Here is a 22,335-nt window from a genome sequence, read left to right as displayed (position 1 = left end):
TCATGAAAACGACTCTGCATAAGGTGGATCTTCTTTAGAATAGTAAACTACATATTCATAGAAATCTTACATTATTTATCATGATCGTTATTATAGATATTCTGCCATTATTGGCAGGTCACTTACCGCAACTGAGAGTCTTCCATGAAACACGGTCTTCAGCTAACTTCTTCGTCTTCACTCACGATTTTTCTGTTTTCATATCGTCAATGAATTGCAGCCTCCTTCGTTCCCCCTTCCTTTCCCTCACCATGCTCTGTAGCACATATAGTTCCTTCTTAGCCAATGCCCCAACCAGTTTCTCTTCCTCTTCTCAATAACATCTAAAATTGTTCCTTTCTCCCCCACCATTTTTAACACCCTCTCATTCGTTTTCCGCTCGATCCAGTAAATTCTCTCCATTTTTCTCTACACATCCATTTCGTAAGCTTGGGGCCGCGGTGGGTCAGTAGTAGCGCTTTTACCTCTGGTCCATAGGGTCCCTGGTTCGATCTCAGCTCGCACCAAGTGAACTTAGTGATCGGCAAACACCGTGTGCGTGGGTTTCCTAGGGGTTCTCCCGTTTCCTTCCACTTTCTTCATTCCACCATTCCATTCATTTCTCACCATCACCGTCTCCTTTAGTCTAGCCGGCATATCGGTGGGGCGTAAAATTTAAAGATTTCATATTTTCTTCATTTCATAAGCTTCAACTTTGTTTCTCATGATTTTTATGTAATATTCATGTTTTTGTCTCATACAGTACTATCTGCATGAAGCATTTTGTGAGTCTTTTTCTCAACTCTTTATTTAAGATTCCTCAAAATATACTTTTGTTTTTCCTAAAGGGACTATTTGCCATTCTTTGCATTACTTTTATTTTATGTTCACACTTTATATCATCACTAGCAATACTACTTTCTCTCCTCTTACTTCTACACACCGACTACTTCGTTCCAATCGTTATCGTTTTTGTCTTTTTAACATTTATTTCCATTTCATATTTTTCACATCCTTTCCTCAAGTTTACTAATATCTTCATCATGTAGGATCTTTTTCACTGTCTCTTGTAGATATTTATTAAATAATATTGGCGAGAGACAGCATCCCTCTCGAACCCCTCTTCCAATTGTACTCTTCTCTATTATTTTCTTCTCTATTCTAACACTTATTGGTTCATATATAAGTTTCTTATGAGTCTTCAATCTTTCCATTTCATCCCAATTTTCTTTAGAACCTACTACAACAATTCTTAATTCACACGGTAAAAAATCTTTTCTGGATCAATAAATACAACATACACCTCTTTCCCATTTTCTATAAACCTTTCACCGATTGCACGGAATAGTCCAATTGCATCTCTTGTGCCCTTACCTCTCCACCGAACTGTTCTCCCTCAACTTTTGTTTTTCCATACAACCTTCTGTTTAGTATTCGAAGCATCTTTTTTTAAAAAAGTAACATTAATTGATATACTAAAGATATTTTGGATACCGTAGCAAAGAACATTAGATTGAGCAGACATAATTAATTATTTTAATGAATAATACGTTTCTCAGCTATTTGAATAAGAAAATAAAATCTTGACTTTATTTGTTAAATTACTAAGATAGTGTCGGTTTACCAGGCTGTATTGAAAATTTCCCATTGAGACCTGGCAACATGGTGGATGGGCGTCGAAATTTGATCGTGTTTTGTTACTCGGGAAGCAGAAACACTACGCATATTTCTTTCTGCAATCACACGATCCCTGTGAAAATAACAATGACTCTTGTTATACTTGAAAAACATATCTTGTAGACTCTGACAGAAGAGGATAATGTATTGTATTAGGTAGTAGATATTCCAGCTACACGTGACGTGAAATTGGATGTTTCTTCAAAGTTGTTAGGTGCGAGAACTTGTCAGATAAAGACGGGTTCTGGCATAGATAAGGCAGAAGTGTTTGCATGTTTTGTTTCTTTTTTTGTGCTATTAAATTATTTTTGGTTGTATAAGCATGGCAAGGCGAGGTATTTTGTCCAGTAAGAATAATCGCCGTTTATTCAACTTAACATCGAAACCACGCATCCTACGTAGATTTCAGGTACTAGTAAATATTATGTTTGTATTTTTTTTCGTTAATTACTCACGCTCTTTTTTTTTTTTTGTTATCTGTGTTTTGTGTGTCCACTTCCTGTGTCTGTTTGTAATGCGCAATATTAATTAAGCAATGAATTAAGTGTGCAATTTAAGTACAAGGCTAATAATCTTTTGTTTATACCGTGAATGTATGATTATATCTTATTCAAGAGCTGTTTTAGTTTTATCTCTAATTCTACTAAGTAGTTTCTGGCCCCCGTACTTGAAATGTTTTCCTTAACTCTTTTAAAATCACTGAGTTTTAAGAAAAATTTTAGGTTTTAACCTAGAGAGCTTTTGTTCCTGTCTAACTACATTATATTTACAACTTATCATCATTCTCTGTAGAATGAATCATTATTTCTAAGGCATTTATTCCGAAGTTGGTCGTCCGCCTAGTTTTTGTCTAAAGCATAATAATTGGTTCCTTTCTGTATCAAAGTTTAATATTTAGTTCACACCGTATTGCCGAGCCAGCGTTAGCGAGTGAATACGGGTTAGAGCCCCACAGGGCATGTTCTGTCTTTATTACAGCTAAATGGGAAGCGGGACTTGCTTTCAAGAACCTTGCTGCCCTTTTGATTATGTTACCGTTACATTGAAAAGTATAATTTTCTCCACACTCCTTTACAGTTATTTACTAAGGACATTTTCTGCAATTTATTTTTAGATTTATTAAATCATGATTTTTACTTAATTTTAATAAATTTTCCTGATTATCACCTTACTGTTTCACAAAATGTAATAATGTTACCTCGTATCCAGGGGTGCGTGTCTCGCCATCTTTACGAAACAAATGTTTATTACATTCCCACAATCCTACCATGCAGTAACCTTGCGACAAATAGTTTCCTCCTCTTGCCAAATAGTTCCATGTTTAGAACCGATTATGTAGAAAAAAAAAAAAAATAAACAACTTTCGCTCTCGTTATACATTATCAAGCAAATTACGTTATATACAAACAAGCAAATTATTCATTTCTTCCCGGTCAATTTTCAAAATTTTGCTAGAAACGGACGACTAACTTTGGAACTTAACCCATTTCTAATGATGGCATTCATATCCTCCCCGGATGAATAGTTCGGGCATTTCTCGAGAGTTATCAAGAAAATGAAATTTCTGTAAGCTATTTGGACGCCCCCTAGCTTAGTCCAAGGTGTTACTACGAAATGTACGTAAAGAAGTATTTATGGCAGGGCTCGAGAACACTGGCCGCATCCCCATTGAGTTGTAATAAAGTAATCAATTTGGCTACTAACTCGCCTTCAGTCGCTATTGCTTCCTTTTCAATACTATATGAATTGAGTATTGAGTTTTTATAAAGGAAGGGAAACTAAATCTTCCTTGTTTCAACATTTTTCGAATTATTGGAATATAGATAATTGGTATAAATAAAACCTAACAACTCACTCACTCTGTGGCCTATGAAATCCCGAGGTTTAATACCGCGTTCACTTAAGCTCTCCATTGATTTTTGTACTTAACCAACTAAATCATGTTTATAATTTGTATACTTATTTCTGCAAGATCCATCCCATCTTCCCGTGTTGTCTTCCCATCTGCGCCTAGGTCTTCCTAATGGTCGTTTTCCGATTGAATTTCCTGTTAAAATTTCAATTATGTCTGTACTTCCCGCATTGCCGAATAATAAATGATTGAATGAAAATTTCTTTCATAGACTTAGAATATGAATTTAGTTTATGTCGAAGAACAACAACGTATCAGGCTGTCTTTTAATTCGACGATCAAAATATGGTTACCTCAGTTACCGTCATTAGAGTTTTGGCTGTATTCTAAGACCGTTTATCCTGAAGTTTCCAAAAGGGTTTCAAGGTATCTGCTACCATGTGCAAGACTACATTTGCTTATCTTGTATATATGAAATACTCATACTACAAGATCATACCTGATGTACACCTAGATCTACGTCTTTAATGATCCAGTTTTGGTCAAGATATACAGAAGTTGAAGTCAGAAAAAGCAGCATCACCCATCATATTAGATGAATATTGAATTTATGATATTAGTCATAACTACTATCATGATTTAAGCTGTGCTCGAAATATTAATGATCATATGGAAGACTTCGGTTGCCACAGGTATAAACAGATTCAAACATTATTTAAAAATGTTATTAGCATTTAGATTCGGTTCGAAATCTCTTGTCATCGCGATTTCTGTCGAGGAATTTGAAGCTTAAAAAAAAAAAAAAAACGATAATCATGCCTGTTCTGTATAGTTGCGAAACATGGTCGCTGACTCTGAGGGAAGAATAGGCTGAAAGTATTTGAGAACAAGATCCTGAGACGAATATTCGGACTCAAGAGGAACGGGAATGGGGAATGGCGTAAACTTCATAACGAGGAATTACACAATTTATACGGTTTACCCAACATTGTTAGGGTCATCAAGTCTAGGAGGCTTAAGTAGGCAGGTCATGTAGTTAGAATGGAAGAAAGTAGAAACGCTTTCAAAGTCTTGACTGGAAGACCAATCAGAAAACGACCATTAGGAAGACCTAGGCGCAGATAGGAGGACAATATTAAGATGGATCTCGCAGAGATAGGAATACAAAGTAGAAACTGAATCCAGTTGGCTAAGGATAGAAGTCAGTCGAGAGCTTTTGTGAACACGGCATGGAACCTCCGTGTTCCATAGGCCATAGAGTTAGTTTAGTTAGTTAGTTTATTAGCATTTAGATTAGAGCATTATCCTATATTTATATTTCGTTTTTTCCCTAACATCTTAAATTCCAAACTCATTCTTCTAAAATACTCAAAAGAAGACGCTAGGGGGTAAGCGCTGAAGTTGTTATTATAGAAGAAGTAAAGAGGAAACAAATATTTGTGATTTTGTAGTGTAAAGATGGAAAATAAAAAAATAAAAAATGAAATGTGGTGTGGTGTGGTGTTCCACAATTATGCCCTTTAGGCTAAAGGAGGCGAATAATTAATGACTATGGAAGAAATGATAGAATGAGAATGTGGAAGGAAACAGGAGACCCCTCGAGAGAACAAACGGACACAACGTTGCCCAACATAAACTAACATAACCTAGGTTCGAACCAGGGAAACCTCGTACTAGAGGTGAACGATCCACCACTGTGACGCCGTGCTTCCTCCGCCCCTATCTTGTCAAAGAAATGATAGAGCAATTGAATTGATTCTTTTCACATTAGATGAAACAATAACGTACCGTATATAAAATTGAAATGATTTTTTTTTAAGTTTTACGTCCCACGGATATGCCGGTTAGGCTAAAGGAGACGGTGATGATGAGAAATGAATGAAATGGTGGAATGAAGAAAGTGGGAGGAAACGGGAGAACCCCGAGAAAACCCACGAGCACGGCGTTTGTCCACCACAAAGCCCACACGGTGCGAGCTGGGATCGAATCCGAGACCCCAGTACCGTATATAACTTGAACATTTTGTACGGTAATACAGATCAAATATTAGACGAAAAATTGTCCGAGGAACATTAGTAGAAAAGTATAACTAATAAAGTACTGTTTTCAACTTTTTCCCTTGTCATCTTTCCTAACGCCAACTTAAAAAAAATCTGACTAAAATTGCATTATATATAATAAATGAAGCAAATATCCCATATTATGTTACACTAATTTCTCTATGGTTGAATATTTATATAATTGAAAATGGTAGTTATACATAATTAGAAACAATACAGGGTGAACCTGAAAGATGTGCACAATTTACGGCAGGTGATTCGTGACATCAAAAGAAAACAAAAAAGTCCTTGCATATTGTCGAATTCCGCATCGTATAAGAGTGACAGGGGTGCCAACTTGGAATCGAAATTTGAATCGTGACAATTGGAACGGAACAGAAAGTTGTACAAATATTTCGTGAGGTGATTCGTAACATCAAAAGAAGATAAAAAGTCCTCTTACATGTGTTCGAATTCCGCGTCGTGTACGCTGTGTACCTTTCTGTTTCACTTCAATTGTCAAGATTCAAAGTTTCGATTCCAAGTTGGCTCTGCTGTCACTCGTACACGACACGGAATTCGACAACATACAAGAATACTATTTTTGTCTTCTTTTGATATCACAAATCACTTCCTAGAGTTTGTACACTCTTTTCAGGCTCACCTTGTATATACAAGCCATAACTATGCATAAACAAAGAGACCAAACAAACCACTTGGCACAACAGCCCATTTTTTGGGCCTAAGCGTACTCCAGCACCATCTGTCAGCGACCGGCTGAACTACGTCCAGGCAAGCGGCGAACACCAAACAAACCACTTGGCACAACAGCCCATTTTTTGGGCCTAAGCGTACTCCAGCACCATCTGTCAGCGACCGGCTGAACTACGTCCAGGCAAGCGGCGAACACCAAACAAACCACTTGGCACAACAGCCCATTTTTTGGGCCTAAGCGTACTCCAGCACCATCTGTCAGCGACCGGCTGAACTACGTCCAGGCAAGCGGCGAACACCAAACAAACCACTTGGCACAACAGCCCATTTTTTGGGCCTAAGCGTACTCCAGCACCATCTGTCAGCGACCGGCTGAACTACGTCCAGGCAAGCGGCGAACACCAAACAAACCACTTGGCACAACAGCCCATTTTTTGGGCCTAAGCGTACTCCAGCACCATCTGTCAGCGACCGGCTGAACTACGTCCAGGCAAGCGGCGAACACCAAACAAACCACTTGGCACAACAGCCCATTTTTTGGGCCTAAGCGTACTCCAGCACCATCTGTCAGCGACCGGCTGAACTACGTCCAGGCAAGCGGCGAACACCAAACAAACCACTTGGCACAACAGCCCATTTTTTGGGCCTAAGCGTACTCCAGCACCATCTGTCAGCGACCGGCTGAACTACGTCCAGGCAAGCGGCGAACACCAAACAAACCACTTGGCACAACAGCCCATTTTTTGGGCCTAAGCGTACTCCAGCACCATCTGTCAGCGACCGGCTGAACTACGTCCAGGCAAGCGGCGAACACCAAACAAACCACTTGGCACAACAGCCCATTTTTTGGGCCTAAGCGTACTCCAGCACCATCTGTCAGCGACCGGCTGAACTACGTCCAGGCAAGCGGCGAACACCAAACAAACCACTTGGCACAACAGCCCATTTTTTGGGCCTAAGCGTACTCCAGCACCATCTGTCAGCGACTGGCTGTACTATGTCCAGGCAAGCGGCGAACACCAAACAAACCACTTGGCACAACAGCCCATTTTTTGGGCCTAAGCGTACTCCAGCGCCATCTGTCAGCGACCGGCTGAACTACGTCCAGGCAAGCGGCGAACACGTGGTTAGCGTGCTGCGACGCCCTGTCCGTAACAGGCGCATCAGGTACATTCAAGACCTAGTGGCCGTCACGTCTTTTATAGACTGTAATAGTGTGACGTCACATCCTTTTCGTTGCCATGGTGATCGCCGTTTTATTTTCTAAACAACAAGTAGCTTAAATACCTAAAGAACCTAAATGCAAAGCGAAAACAGTGATGAAATATTTCGGAATTGCAAACATTGGAGTGAATGAAATATTTATGTTTCTTTTTTAAATATTTCTAATCAATGAATCTAAAAAACAAAGATATAGAAAGAGAAAAAGAGGAAACAAATGTACTCATCTTGTTCATAATCAAGTATTAACCATGAATAATTCTGGAAAATTTTTGATTCATTAAAATAAGTGTCATAACATTGCATACGTATACAGGATTAATGTTTAAAAGTTCTTTAGAATATATGCTGAACTATTCATAATTAAAGCCTGTGACAAACATCTTGGCATTTCAGCTAAACGAATCAAACGCAAGCTCTGATGCGACGTTGCCAAGTGGTAAAGGGGTGTGGCTTTGGCTAAGCAGACAAACTACAGCGCGATCAGGTGACAGGGGATAGACGTGGATGTGTGGAAAATAAACGTGGCAATACCGCTGGCCTCTCATTTGCTAGCAGAATTTAAAGGGAACTTGGAGCGCCGCCTTCAAATGCCAAGGTGTTTGTCACGCCGTTTAGATGTTTTCTTGTTGTACTGCTTCTAAAGGCTTTTTTTTTTTTTTTTTTTTTTTTTTTTTTAATGTTGATAGAGAATATAAGAAAAGAACCTATATCCATCCACTGATGAATCGAATTTAAAATTTCCAAAAATTGCTTTTTCCCCTTTCTTTTGTAATATTGCAGATTTCCATTTTCAAGAGTGGACATAAGATAAGTAAATGTCCCAATAGAATTAACATTGTTCTAAAAGAAAAAATCTCTTAAGAAATCGTATATTTTTACAGTTTTCCTTGTGCTGACAGTTTGTCAATCTGCACATTACGGAGTTCATACTGTGTATAATTGTTTCTTAAGGTGGATCACATGATACTGACTTTTACATTAATTATTTGATTTCTACCTTATCATTTAGAAATGCGATGACTAAAAATAAGTTCCTAAGATATTAGTCTTTCTTTATGATTTTTAAAAAAAAATTATTTGTAGTTTCCTAAACGTATTTCTACGTTCTAAATCTCTTCTCGTTCCTACCAATTTTATTAGTCGTTAAAACATTTTATAATTGTAAATAAATTTACAACCGTTGCCCTTATTTGTACTAGACTTTAAAATACACCATTCGCTTCACGTGTTTGTATAGAAAAAAAAAAAAAAAACTTGCCGATCACCATGGTAAATGTCGACATCACTATTTCAGTCTATTCACGTGACTCCCCAGTTTGCCTCATGACATTGGATGGACGCTGAAAATTGGGAAATACCGGCCAGGAATCGAACCCGCGATCACGCGGACGTGAGTCCAACGTTCTAACCACTAGAGTACCGTGTCCCTTACTATGCACAAACACTCCTCACAATTTAAAATCCCCCTATGATGAAGTATAACTGCAGAATTGATTGTAGAAATGATACCAGTGAAATAATCAGCAATAAAGGAATCGAAAGCCACGAAAAGTGGTTACTAGTTGTTCCTTCAAACATTTTATACTCCACCTTTCTCGTCTCTTTCGTACTGTAAATACTGAGTCAATACAAGCTGTAAGAAAGCATTCAAAATAGCTCTTGAATTTGCAGAGTACTATTCATTTCGCTTTTGATTGTTATGTGGTGCTTTTGCTGTAGTATTACTGTAAGTAATGCGTTGTATTTCATGTACAGTCGCTTCTGTATTTATTATTATTTTGTGATAATGGACAGTAAATGTGTGATATATGTGGCAGTGCATCAATTTGTGGCCTCTTATACTGTCTTTTGTGTATGGTGTGGCTGATTTGTTATTGCCTTTGGTATTAGAAGACTGAGGGGTAATTTTGGAAATTTATAACTTTCCTTGTCCGTTAATTTCTCTACTTTCTAACGTTCGGCTCTTCCATGTAGCCTTGGTCACGGAGATTAACAGTAGAAGAAAAGGCAGTAAAATATATATATATATATAGAAAATAAATAGAAACAATATTTGCTGTATCTAAGAATAGCTGTACAGTAACATATTGTATAATGTATGTGTTGTTGAAATATCGCTTGTCGAGAACATATTTTCTTGATATTAAGCTATCATCACCATCATCATCTGTATTCTGCCATTATTGGCAGGTCACTTGCTGCAACTGAGAAGCTTCCATGCTCCATAAATTCTTCGTCTTCACGTACGATTTTTCTGTTTTGATATCGTCCATTAATTGTAGTGTCCGCCCTCTCCCTCTTTTTCCTACCACCATACCCTCTAGCACGTCCCTCATGATAACAGTTCCTTTTTAGCCAATGTCCCAACCAGTTTCCCTTCCTCTTCTTAATAATATTTAAAATTGTCCTTAGGGTACATAAAAACCTACATTTACAAAGATAGGTTTATGTTTCGTATATTTACGTAATATTTAAATTTTTGTTTTTGATTTTGACTTCGGTCACCAAGGATTCAAGGAAGAGCCGAAAGCTGCAAAATACGAAAATTACACAACATTAAAAAAAATAAAATAAAATAAAAAAAATAAAAAAAAATAAAAAATAAAAAAAAATGATGAGATTAGATGATTGGATATATTTGTGAGTATATTCCAATCGGATCAAGATTACAACCTTAGAAATGAATGTTTTACTCTAAACTCTGCATGACAATTAGCGTGTGCCCGTGTCTTTTAATGTTATTATAACATACATAGTAGCTCACCTTTTCTGTTTTTAAATTACTTTTATTGAGCCTAACACTAAATATAATACAAAATTTACCATTTTTCTTTTGCTTGTATTTCATGAGTAAAAGCAGATATTGAAATGCAACTTACCACAATTATAGATAATGTTATTCTAGAACAGAAAAGAAACCTGAAGAATTTTCAGTGTTCTCATCCATAGAAATTACAGTGTTGCCAGAATAACAGTTCCCCCAATATCTAAGTTAAGACAGCGACTAGAGGAACGAACTCAACTGCATTTGATTACGTATCATGTTGTTTTGGAATCCTCTGAACTACTTTTTAAATAACATTATTATTTAACTCTAATAACTGTATCTTAAAACTATTTTGTTTATTACAAACTAAATACAACTATTAATTAAAAAATAGTTCACAGAATTCCAAGACAACATGATACATAATCAAATACAATTGAGTTCATTCCTCTAGTCGCTGCCTTAACTTAGATTTTAAAGGAAATGTTATTCTGGCAACACTGAAAATTCTCCAGGTACATATTTTTTGTTGTAGAATAACATTATCTATGATTGTGGTAAGTTGCATTTCATTATCTCCTTTCACTTATGAAAAACAAGCAAAAGAAAATGGTATTTTTATTATATTTTTTTAGTATGTCAGGCTCCAGGTTTATTCGCCAAGACTAAGGAGACGGTAATGATGATAATCAACGAAATGATTGAATAAAGAAAGTAGTAGGAAAGGGAGAACCTACGCACACGTTATTTGCTCACCGGAAACCCCGCTTAGTGAGAGCTGAGATATAACTAGGGACGTCACGCATCAGATGGGCATTCTACAACTGAGCCGTTTCGGCCCCGTTCTCTGATTATGAAATGCATGAGAATAGAGGAGCAAATACAACGGTTTTTACAAATATCAGAAGTTTTGCTGGTGAATTTCATAGTAATAGAACAGAAAAGTTGAGCTTGGAACTTCTAAATTATTAGTTGTACGTAAAAATACATATAACTTAATTTTGTGTGTGTGTGTGTGTGTAAATTAATTTATAGAATGTGTATAAAATATTTTGAATTTAGTCTAGAAGCTAGTGATAACTTTTTAATTATAATGAGTAATTATTTCAAATAGCTTATTAGCTGTAGAAATGAGAAGGTGATTTTGTAATTAATAACTAGCTGAACCTGCGCTTTTTACACAGCGCATCATTCACGTATGAGCATGAATATCCTTGTCATTCCTCACAACATCTGTACATATCCTTTTACAGACACAAGTGCAGGACGTTTTGATAAAAATCGGCAAGGGGTATCATAAAGGGGAGATTTTTTCGTTTTTTTTTTTTTTCAATATGTCGCCGTTTGCAAGATTTGAACCTACTTCCGGTTGGAATTTCTAATTCATGTATAATCAGTGTTTTCTTTCTTCTTGCATCCAGTATGTGATAAGCAAATACATTACACGCACAGTTATTATAAATTCAGTGATATATGGTGTTCGTTGGTCAAACACTTTAAACGATAAAGATTCATCTTAGACTGGAGAAATGGTTATCCTTCATTTTTCATTATCATTTGGCCATGAAACAAACGCCGAAGAGATATACTAACCTCGTATACAAATTTGTGGTGTTGGAATGTGTAGCTCGTAGGATATGATGATTTCCTTTTTTATAATTTCAATACTTCCATTGTACCGCTAAACAATGTAATAAAGAAATAACGGTTATTTTTTAAATATTGAATTAGAACTGAACTCTGTACACAAAATTTGCAATCGATCAGTAAAAATGGCATCTTTCTAGGTATTGTGGTTTCCGAGATATCGTTGTCAAACGAATTGCACACAAACATGTAAACGTCCACAAACACGCAAACTTTTCTTGACCACAAAAACAAATAATTCTAGTATTTTAATATGTAAACAGAGACTCACATTTTTTAAGTAATGCATATATTATGATAACTAATTTACGTTGTTTGTGTTAGGATACTAAATTCATGTTTAAATAAAACAGCAATAAACAAGAAAATTTTTTATATCTCGTATATTAAAATAAAACATTTGTACTAGTGCTTGTCACGTAAACTATACTTTTGCTCAGTATCGCTCAGTAAATTGTAGTTTAAAACGTAAAAAGAAACGCAACATGATTTCAACATCAATGACGACAGCTATGAGTAAGTAACTCTAATATTGAGTCTCTAAAGCAAAGTTGTAATTTTGAAAATAAAAGGGGCTGCGGTGCCTCAGTGGTAGAGTGTTCATCTCTGGTGCATGAGGTCCTTGGTTCGATCCCAGCTCGTGTCACGTGAGGTTTCTGGTGAATAAACATCGTATGCCTGGGTTTTCTCGAATTCTCCCGTTTCCCCCCACTTTCTTTATTCCACCATTTTATTCTTTTCTCATCATCACCGTCTCCTGTAGCTTAGCCGGCATAACCGTGGGATGTAAAACTTAAAGATTTCACTTCATTGCATTTGAAAATAAAAAAAATCATTCCTATTTCTTGTGGTTGTATTAACTATTTCTCATTCAAAAGAAGGAAACTATATATGTGTATGATGATACGAGTTCTTCAAAATCTGAAATAGTATTTAAAAAAAGTATCTGCTTCCTGCAGTATGGCCGTGTTGCTACCAGAGAACCAGGAATTGTTTCATTTTTCATATACTATTTTTATTAAGACCAAACAAGGTATTTAAAAGGATTTACTTAGAAGGAAGTAAGAATAGATGGATTTGCTTAGCAGGAAGTAATAATAAAATGATCTACTTAGCAGGAAGTAAGAATTAAAGGATTTACTTAGAAGGAATTAGGAATAGATGGATTTACTTAGCAGGAAGTGATAATAAAAGAAATTACTTAGTAGGAAGTAATGATAAAAGATTTACTTAGCAGGAAGTAAGAATAAAAGGATTTACTTAGCAGGAAGTAAGAATAAAAGGATTTATTTAGCAAGAAGTAATAATAAAAAGATTTACTTAGCAGGAAGTAAGAATAAAAGGATTTGCTTAGCAGGAAGTAAAAATAAAAAGATTTACTTAGCAGAAAGTAAGAATAAAACGATCTGCTTAGTAGGAAGTAAGAATAAAAGGAGTTACCTAGCAGGAAGAAAGAATAAAAGGATTTGCTTAGCAGGAAGTAAAAATAAAAAAAAAATTACTTAGCAGGGAATAAGAATAAAAGGATTTACTTAGGAGGAAGTAAGAAAAGAAGGATTTACTTAGCAAGAAATAAGAATAAAAGGATTTTCTTAAGAGGAAGTAAGAATAAAAGGGTTTACTTAGCAGGATATTGAAAATAATACATTTCTGAAAGAAATACATTATAAACACAGATTTAAAGATGGAAAGAGACGCATTTTGTGAAATAATTAGAAAAAACTTATCAGTGAATGCGTCTTGCTAAAATTGTTCTGCACAGTTTCGATAGTGGCACCTTCCTCGGTAAGTCTAGGTTTATTGAAAAATCTTTTCACATTATAAAAATATATAGCCATCTTGTACTTATTTGCAGGTTCAGAACTCTTGAATAATGAGAAGAAGAAGTGAACACTCATCGATAATAAATAACGAAGTCCACAGCCACCAAAGTGAAAAAAAGCAGTTGCTAGTGTGTATGTATTAGACAGCTATATTGTGCACCAGGAATTTCCAGAAATAGCAATTACGGTCTTTTAAAAGTTGTTGATCTTATCCAGGGTTGCACATCCCGCCAATGGCTTGTATGCAAACCACCTTTCTACCATTCTTCCCTTCCCCCCAAATTTATCATTCTGTCTCCCAAATGTACAAATCTTCAATTTTATTTTACCATTTTCAATTAAAAATCGTATCAAGGGTACAACCTATGCCGTAAAACCTGCCTATGGGCACCCCTGATATTATCTTTGAACAGTTCTGAACCTGCAAATAGGTATAAAAAGAAAAATCATTATATGTATATATCAGTTGTTCTAACATGGCGCTTATGGACAACATAGCGCCATTCTTTAGGTCAAAATAAAGCGAAAATGCTATATAATGATGTACGCTTCGGAGCCACCTTTAGCCGTTATGGGGAATCAATCGAAAGTTTCACTATGTGGCAATGTCGCAGATTTAACTTACAACCATTAGCATTGCTCTACGAATTCATCAAGCAATTACATCGATTATTACACTAACACGTGGTGCTAGTGACAAGGTATATCGACTTTAACTGTCATCTGGTAATAGTCGATTCTAACTATTTGATAGATTGGTAGTTCTGCCCTATGGTTGTTTTTATTGCTACGTTGCCACCTAGTGCAATTCGCGATTCCAGACGAGGATCCGAAAGGTATAAAATTATATTTTGCTTTGTTTTGACTTGTAAAACAAAGGAGTTCGTAACGCCATTTTAAAAACACCTGATATATATTATGATTGGAGAAAGATTTTTCAGTAATTCTGAGCTATCGAAGAAGGTTCATCAGTGTGGTAAGTACAAAGGACAATTTTGACAAGATGCTTTCTTTGGTAAGTTTTTTATTTCCTAGTTATTTACATTGTAAGTACCTTCGCTAAATGCTTCATCAGACAAGAAGGGCAACTGTAAAAGTCTATGTGGGCATCATGTACTCGAAATGGTGCCCATCTAGACGCTTCACAGCGACTTTTCTGTTCCTTTTAGTCTCTTTACCTCTTCCTATTTGATGAAAAGTTTATGAAAAGAACTTATAGTTTTTAGAATTGTGTGATAATAAAATATATTTTTAAAAAATAGAATCTGAATTTGAATAATGGGAATTCGCTTTTCTTGACTGAAAAATAGCCAATATAATCACACACACACTGAAGACGTAGGGGTCCAAGGGAAGCCATAGTTCTCTTGAGGTCAAAATTTCCACTGGATAAATTAGCTCTTGTGTCATCTCATCGTACTTTACAACGGCCAAAATAGGACATGGACATGTTTAACCCTCCTTCATTCAAATCCTAAATACACGCATGCATATTTTGTACATATATATATCCGAAACTAGTCCTTACTCAAATTCACATTACTACTGCACTTGTTTTGTATCTTTACCAATGATATTGATAATAACTAACTAATTAATAATAAAAATAAAATACTAACCCCTTCTAACGACCTGTTTCCTTTGTAATCAGCGGTGGAAACGGACTATATATCAAACTCTGCCAGGATTATGAACTAAAAGTGATTGAAGCGTGTGCTTCAGCCGTTCAGAATAGCGAGAATTCTATGAAGAAGTTCAGAGAATAGTGGTAATCGTAGATAATTTGCAAATATGACATTTTAGAATTTTTTCTCGTATATTTATATACTGTCAGGCATTCCCTGGGGGATACGGACAAAATCTCGCGGCCGAAACATCGCCGCCCAAAATCTCGCGTGGCCAAAACCTCGCGGGACAAAATCTCGCTGGGCCAAAACCTCGCCGCTCAAAATCTCGCTGGGCCAAAACCTCGCCACCCAAAACATCGCGTGGCCAAAACCTCTCCGCCAAAACCTCGTGGGCCAAAATCTCGCCTGCAGCTTAATAAAAATTCAGTGTATTATAACAATATCTGCTGTTTTTCTTATAAGTAAAAAGAAATAAAGGGAAGGAAGAGCTCGGTGTGATGAGAGTAGGGGCAACAAATTCTACTTCGCTCCGGGTGCCGAAATCTCTAGCTACGGCTCTGGATATATATATATATATATACATATATACCACTCCCTCTTCCTTTTGTTGTGCCGACAAAGTGAAATTATAAAAGACATCCTAGGCTCGAACCTCATCTATGTTGAAAATTTGATTGAGATCGGTAGGATGGCTCAAGAGGATTAATGTAACAAACATAGTCATTTAATTTTTATATATATAGATTTCCAAAGCACGAATTAGAATTTTTCTTGTCATTATTTTAATGTAATTATGTGTTATTACTAAATATATACATATAGTAATATATAGAACATTCTACATTGAAGAAATCGTCGTGAAGAGGTTTTATCCTGATGACATTTCTTCCCAGGCGACACTACGTCTCGCTTAATTTAGACCAGGCGAGATTCTGTGTCGCGAGATCATTACAACGAGATTTTGATCAGGCGAGATTTTGGGTGCGGCGATATTTTGTCCCGCGAGGTTTCGGCCCGGCGGGATTTTGGTCCGCGAAGTTTTGTACCCAAACCATTCCCTTTTATGATTTACGAAATAGGTAGAGATTCACAAATATATAATACATGAAATACTAAAGTATTTCTGAGCTCCCTCGTGGTAGGAGGCACATGTATAAAATAATAATAAAAACGATATTAAAAAAAACAACAAGAAAACGATAGAAAAAGAAATTTATTGTGATTGATATACAAGTACATACCTCGGCTATTTTTCTACGTAGTTAACATGAATCTCCAGACAGTTCTCGTAGTATGGCGCAAGCTTCTGTATACTGTCTGTGTAAAGATCTGCCGCTTGTGAGTGCAGTCAATCCAGAATTGATGTCTTCAGCACTTCACTGTCATTGCAAGCCACTTTTTCAGGTAAAGGCAAATTCGTGGCTGTAAGGGGATCGCTGAGTATTTTCCATCAAATCTTCGAATTGTCTCAACAGTACGAGCAACTGTGTGTGGGCGGATGTCGTCATGGATCAGAATAATTCCAGAGCTTAACGTGCTTGTGCGTCGATTTTGGGTGTCATATCGCAAATTATTAAGTGGTTGGCAATACACATATGCTGTAATTATTCGTTCTTGTTCCAAGAATAAGAATCACACCCTTTTGGTCCCAAAACATGGTTTTCATGATTTTTTGAACTGATGACGTTTCCTTGAATTTCTTCGCTTTAGGAGAACCACAGTGACGCTAGCGCATTTACTGCTGCTTCGCCTCTCCAGTGGCGTACGATATTAGGTTTCATCTCCCGTCACTAGGTGAAGAAAAAAAAATCATGCTCATCCTATCCCCAACGGGTCGAAAAGTCATGTACAGCCGTCATTCTTTGCCCTTATGAGCGTTTGTAAGCATTTTTGGCACTCATCTCGTACATAGTTTGAGGTAACCCAGCATGCCAGTCACAATTCGATGCGCTATTTTCACAGACACTTCTGGAAACTCTTTGGAGAGTTCAGTTATTGTGAACCGGCGAGTGGATCGCACTTTCTTGTTAACACGTTCCACCAGATCGTCTGTCTGAACATTAGGCCTTCCGCTACGCCGATCGTCATGAACATTTGAACACCCTTCTCGAAACACTCTGCACCGTTGCCTGACCTTCCCTTCGCTCATTACTGTCGGTCCATAAATGGCACACAATTCCCGATGGATGTCAGCTGGATTCTGTTTTTAGGCGTTCAGAAGTCGTATGACAGATCTCACTTCACATTTGGCAGGGTTTTGTATTATGCCAGCCATTTCACCTTACTGCTACTCGCACGTATTTACAACTCCACTCGGACAATTCTCTCTCTGATGCCAGCATAGAATACTAGGGCATGCTTCTGCGCATGCTCAACTTCATCAGTGTTGCTAACCCCATGTAAAAAATTATGAGCCCGTATATTTTGCCATGCACCTCGTATCATACACGCCTTTGGCGCGGGAGGCCCGGGTTGAATTCTCGGTGGGGCTCATGTGGTTCGGATCCCACACTAATCTGTAGATCTACATCTCACATAACCTCGGTGCTGAAAAAACGAACGCTAAAATTCAAATCAATCAATCAACTGAAGTATTCCTGAATTCTGAAAGAATGAGAATGATTTGTGTGTGTGTGTAATCTTCAACTCAACACAAATATTTCCTCAGTTAGGAAGGAAGAATACAGAGCAATCATGTATTACAGCACAGCTTCGCGCGTCCCGGCATATCTCATCATTAGACGGTTCCCGCAGAGTACGCACAATTCTTTACCTCCAAGTAATACAGCTTTGCACTGTATCACTAGTAGGTTCAGAAGGTTCGTCCCTCCGTCAATCGTCCAACGATCCAGGAAAACGCAATATACTTTACTGTAACGGTCCAGATTCGAACGGTTTCACCTGTGAGAAGACCTAAGATGTAATAAAGAAAATAGGTGAGAGCATCACCCACTTTCACAAATCAGTTGCATGAAATATCACAGTTTCGTTTTACCTTACGTTATGCTTCCTGGAAAAGGAACAAACAAACATAAATGCTTTCAGTGCCATTTATTAATAATAGTTAAACGTAGCTGTAACACAATATAAATTGACAAAATTACTTTGCCCCAATATTATAGTCGGTTCGTAGAAATACTTCGAAGTTTCTTGCAAGAACAAAGTCTTAGTCCGTCGAAGCACGCGAACGTTCGTGATCACACGGTGTGAGTCCTTTCATTTTCTAAATCCGATGAATCTTCTCACAATAATTGTTCTTTACGTCACACCTGACGATTTATAAAGCGATTCGTTCGAAGAAACATAATAATAGTGTTATTCCACAATCAGATCGTAGAAATTCGAATAATTCAGTGACTTTTATGGAGATTTGTCTATCGAACACCTTTACTTAAAATAGTTCACCCGGCGATTACTTTGTTCACCAAAAATTATCTCGTTCTCCACCACTTCTTATCGCGAAGTGCGTTGTGTATAGTTTTACTTTAGTAATAGCTGATAAAGCACTTGCAATATTCACCAATATATTATTTATTACTTATGTAAATAACTAGTAAAATATTAAGTATAACTTCAGCTTTTTAAAGATATTACGTAGTTCACATTTTGAATAGGTTTTGGTGTCGAAATGTAACTACGTTCAAGAAAATTCAGCTGATTCATCATACGCACCAACACATCGACAATAATTCTTAGTTTTTTTCACACCGACTTCTTTCAATTTTCCTCTTCCTTTTCTTCTATTCCTCTTTTCAGTATTACCAGGTGGCAGCACAATCAACGGAAGAAACACACATGACGAACTGTACGAATCCAAAAAAAGTCACAAAAGTACACTAACGCAGAATTTGCATTGAAGCGAAAAAATACAACAAGCATAAATTTAGAGCAGTTACATTGGCGGTCGAAAGGAATGTACGTGCACCATTGAACAATGGTAAACGTTCAAGAACACTGCACTGTGATTTCACTTAAGTAGTAAACACTGTTCCAATGTCAATCAGCACACAAATTCACTGGGGGGCCGCGGTGGCTCAGTGGTAGAGCGTTCACCTCTGGTGCTTGGGGTCCCGGGTTCGATCCCAGCCCCCGCCAAGTGAACTTTGTGGTGGACAAACACCGTGTGCGTGGGTTTTCTCGGGGTTCTCCCGTTTCCTCCCACTTTCTTCATTCCACCATTTCATTCATTACTCATCATCACCGTCTCCTTTAGCCTAACCGGCATAATCGTGGGACGTAAAACTCAAAGATTTCATTTCATTTTTACAAATTCACTGGGAACTCTATAAGAACTTTCGCTGGGCGATACTTCATCAGATGAAAATGTTTCATTTTAGCGCAGAAAAATAACGAACTCGTGGGGCATTTATACACATACATAAAGATTTATGGGGCTTTTGTATGTAAAGTCCTTATTCTTCCTTTTTTTTCACTGTAACTAAATTAAACAATTACATGTGCATGACTTATTTTTTAACATACAAATGAATCTCATGATTACTTTTAATATTTTACTTACAATATTGCTATATGCGCTCTTACTGTCAGTAATAACACAAACATTATACAGAAATATGACATTATTTAAGCATAAAGTATTAACATTACTTATTTTACAATATTACAATTTTTATTTATTATTATTATTATTATTATTTTACACAGGAAAATTTTCAATTTCCTTCATTAAATTTCGTGAATACGTTTGAACGTTTCTGTAAATTGAATCAATTATCTATTTTACTATTACGAAATTCACAATCTACGGAAATAAAATATAATGATAATAATTTTCCAACAATAAATGCAAAAACTAGAAAATGTGAACACAAACAAATAGACATTACGAATTATTGGATTTATCAGACAAATAGATAAACATACGTTAATTAGAACTATACATTTCAATATTCCACAAGAGGAAATAAACAAACTTACTTTACACATATTATACTTAAACTTGCATATAGATGACGAAACATTCTTGAACTTCTTACATCATTCTAACAGAGTTACATAAAACAAAATTGTTATACACAAATACAAGGATTACACATTATTTAAATATAATAACTATATGAAATAGGTTTATTACCACTCTTTCGTACTGTTACGATAAGAGTGAGGCCGGATAGAAGTAAGTCTGCCACACTTTTACGCTAATCAGCGCCTATCCACTTAAATTTATAAGTCTCCCTTCCCCATCATACATTCAAAGTTTCTTCCCACCCCTTTGGAATGACAACAAGACCTTCTAGCGAGGTAGGAGTATAAAAACAACACAGAAAATGGACCCTAAGGTTAAAAACAAACTGAGGGGGAGAGTTGCCATTCATAATTCAATACTCGTGTAACAGAATTCCACTGGCACACACGAGCTTACTTCCACTCTAATAAAATTAGAGTATGGCATCGTTTACATTAATTACATTACATAAACGCTAGGCGACTCACCTCATACTGAGGGTGGTTTAAGATCTTACTACCAGTTGCAATAACTTGTCGCAAAAATATCAGTGAGACAATATGGCCACTCACGTAAACGAGAGTTTTCAGCTCATATTTCTTTTATGTAATAATAATATTGAACAATACTTTCATACACATTAATACTTAACGTACAATCATGTCTATTTGATTTTGGGTTTAACAAATGATTTAAAGCCAATACGTCGTCGACAATCTAGCTTATCATTTAAATACTGCAAATACGTGTCACATCTTAACAACTCTTCCAACAACAACTGAACATTGACCCTATTACTTTCACTCGTGTTGAAAACAGACAAACTAACTTTGGTTACATTTGAGAAGTTCACATTTACCAAAGTTTCAGGTTCGCAAGAATCAACTTTTTTTCTGCTTTGTTTTACAGAATCGAATTCCTTTTCATGAACATGTTTCTTAGCTAATTCTAACCAGATGTTCCTAGTTTTCTGAGTGGGTCTCCACACTCTCATACGATCAATAGAACGTACACCACAAGATTCTCCAGTTAAAGGATCTACAAGTTCAAATACTTTATCCGAAATCTTACTTTTACAAAACAGAGGGCCTTTATAGAGCATGAAGAACTTACTAATCTTTTTGTCTACAGCTGAACTGAAATGTGATTGCAATAAAAATACCAAATCATTTTCTTTTATTTTATATTTCCTTTCCTTTCCTGGGATGCATTATATTTCTCGTTTCTTTTTCTAATTTTTTCATTTCTACGATAGTCAGCCATTATGAGTTTATTTTCCCAATTTACAGGTTCATTTTCGTCATAACTTTCGTTTGGTACAATACCAAAATGTTTCAATACAGAATAATTTGGTTTTACATTTAAATGAAGACTAGCAGGGCTGACACCCAAACTACTACATACAGTGTAATTCAACAGAATGACAATTTGAGGTGTGTATCTCTCCCAAGAAGTATGGTCTTCATTACACAACAGTTTAAACAACCTATTTGTCTCCCTATGGATTCTTTCTACAATGGGACTCTTCGGATGGTAAGGAGTCACATAGTGAATTTTAATACCATATTCTTTCATTTTAGACTTAAATTTTACCGATACAAAGCATCCACCATTGTCTACCAATATGGATTTTGGAATTCCCATGGTTACAAAATAGTAAATTCTAAGCATCTTAAAACACACTTAGTGGTTGCATTTCTGATTTGGAAGATTGTGTAATATCTACTAAATACGTCTAAAATCGACAATGCAAATTTATTTCCAGTATGGGAAGCTGGATAAGGGCCCAATAAATCAATCAAAACCATGTCTCTTACGTTCTTTACGGTTACAGTTTGTAAAGGTCTAGCTGGTGGCGAAGTTTCAACTTTCGTGCGTTTACACACAACACAGTCACGCAAATAATTGCCGATGTTTCTACGCATAGATTTCCAATAGCAACAATCACTTATAAAACCTAAAACCTTTTCAGAACCAAAATGCCCTTGTTCATGATAGTTTTGAATTACATCGTTCACA

General features: G+C 36.4%; 1 protein-coding gene across 2 annotated transcripts in view; it reads left to right on the top strand.

The window, feature by feature from the left end:
• The first annotated feature begins 1,669 nt into the window (after positions 1–1,669).
• LOC145671200 (putative phospholipid-transporting ATPase IIB) overlaps positions 1,670–22,335 on the top strand; it is a 252,247-nt gene continuing 231,581 nt past the window's right edge. For both annotated transcript variants that reach the window (XM_081740065.1, XM_081740057.1), the window contains exon 1: positions 1,670–2,065. In XM_081740065.1, coding sequence (XP_081596191.1) covers positions 1,979–2,065 — 87 coding nt within the window. In that variant the 5' untranslated portion in view covers positions 1,670–1,978. The remainder of the gene's footprint in view (positions 2,066–22,335) is intronic.

Source organism: Thermobia domestica, chromosome 2 (genome assembly GCF_964235325.1).
Source record: "Thermobia domestica chromosome 2, izTheDome1.hap1.1, whole genome shotgun sequence".
NCBI lineage: Eukaryota > Metazoa > Arthropoda > Insecta > Zygentoma > Lepismatidae > Thermobia > Thermobia domestica.
Note: the sequence above shows the minus strand (reverse complement) of the source record. Positions and strands in the feature narration are given on the sequence as shown.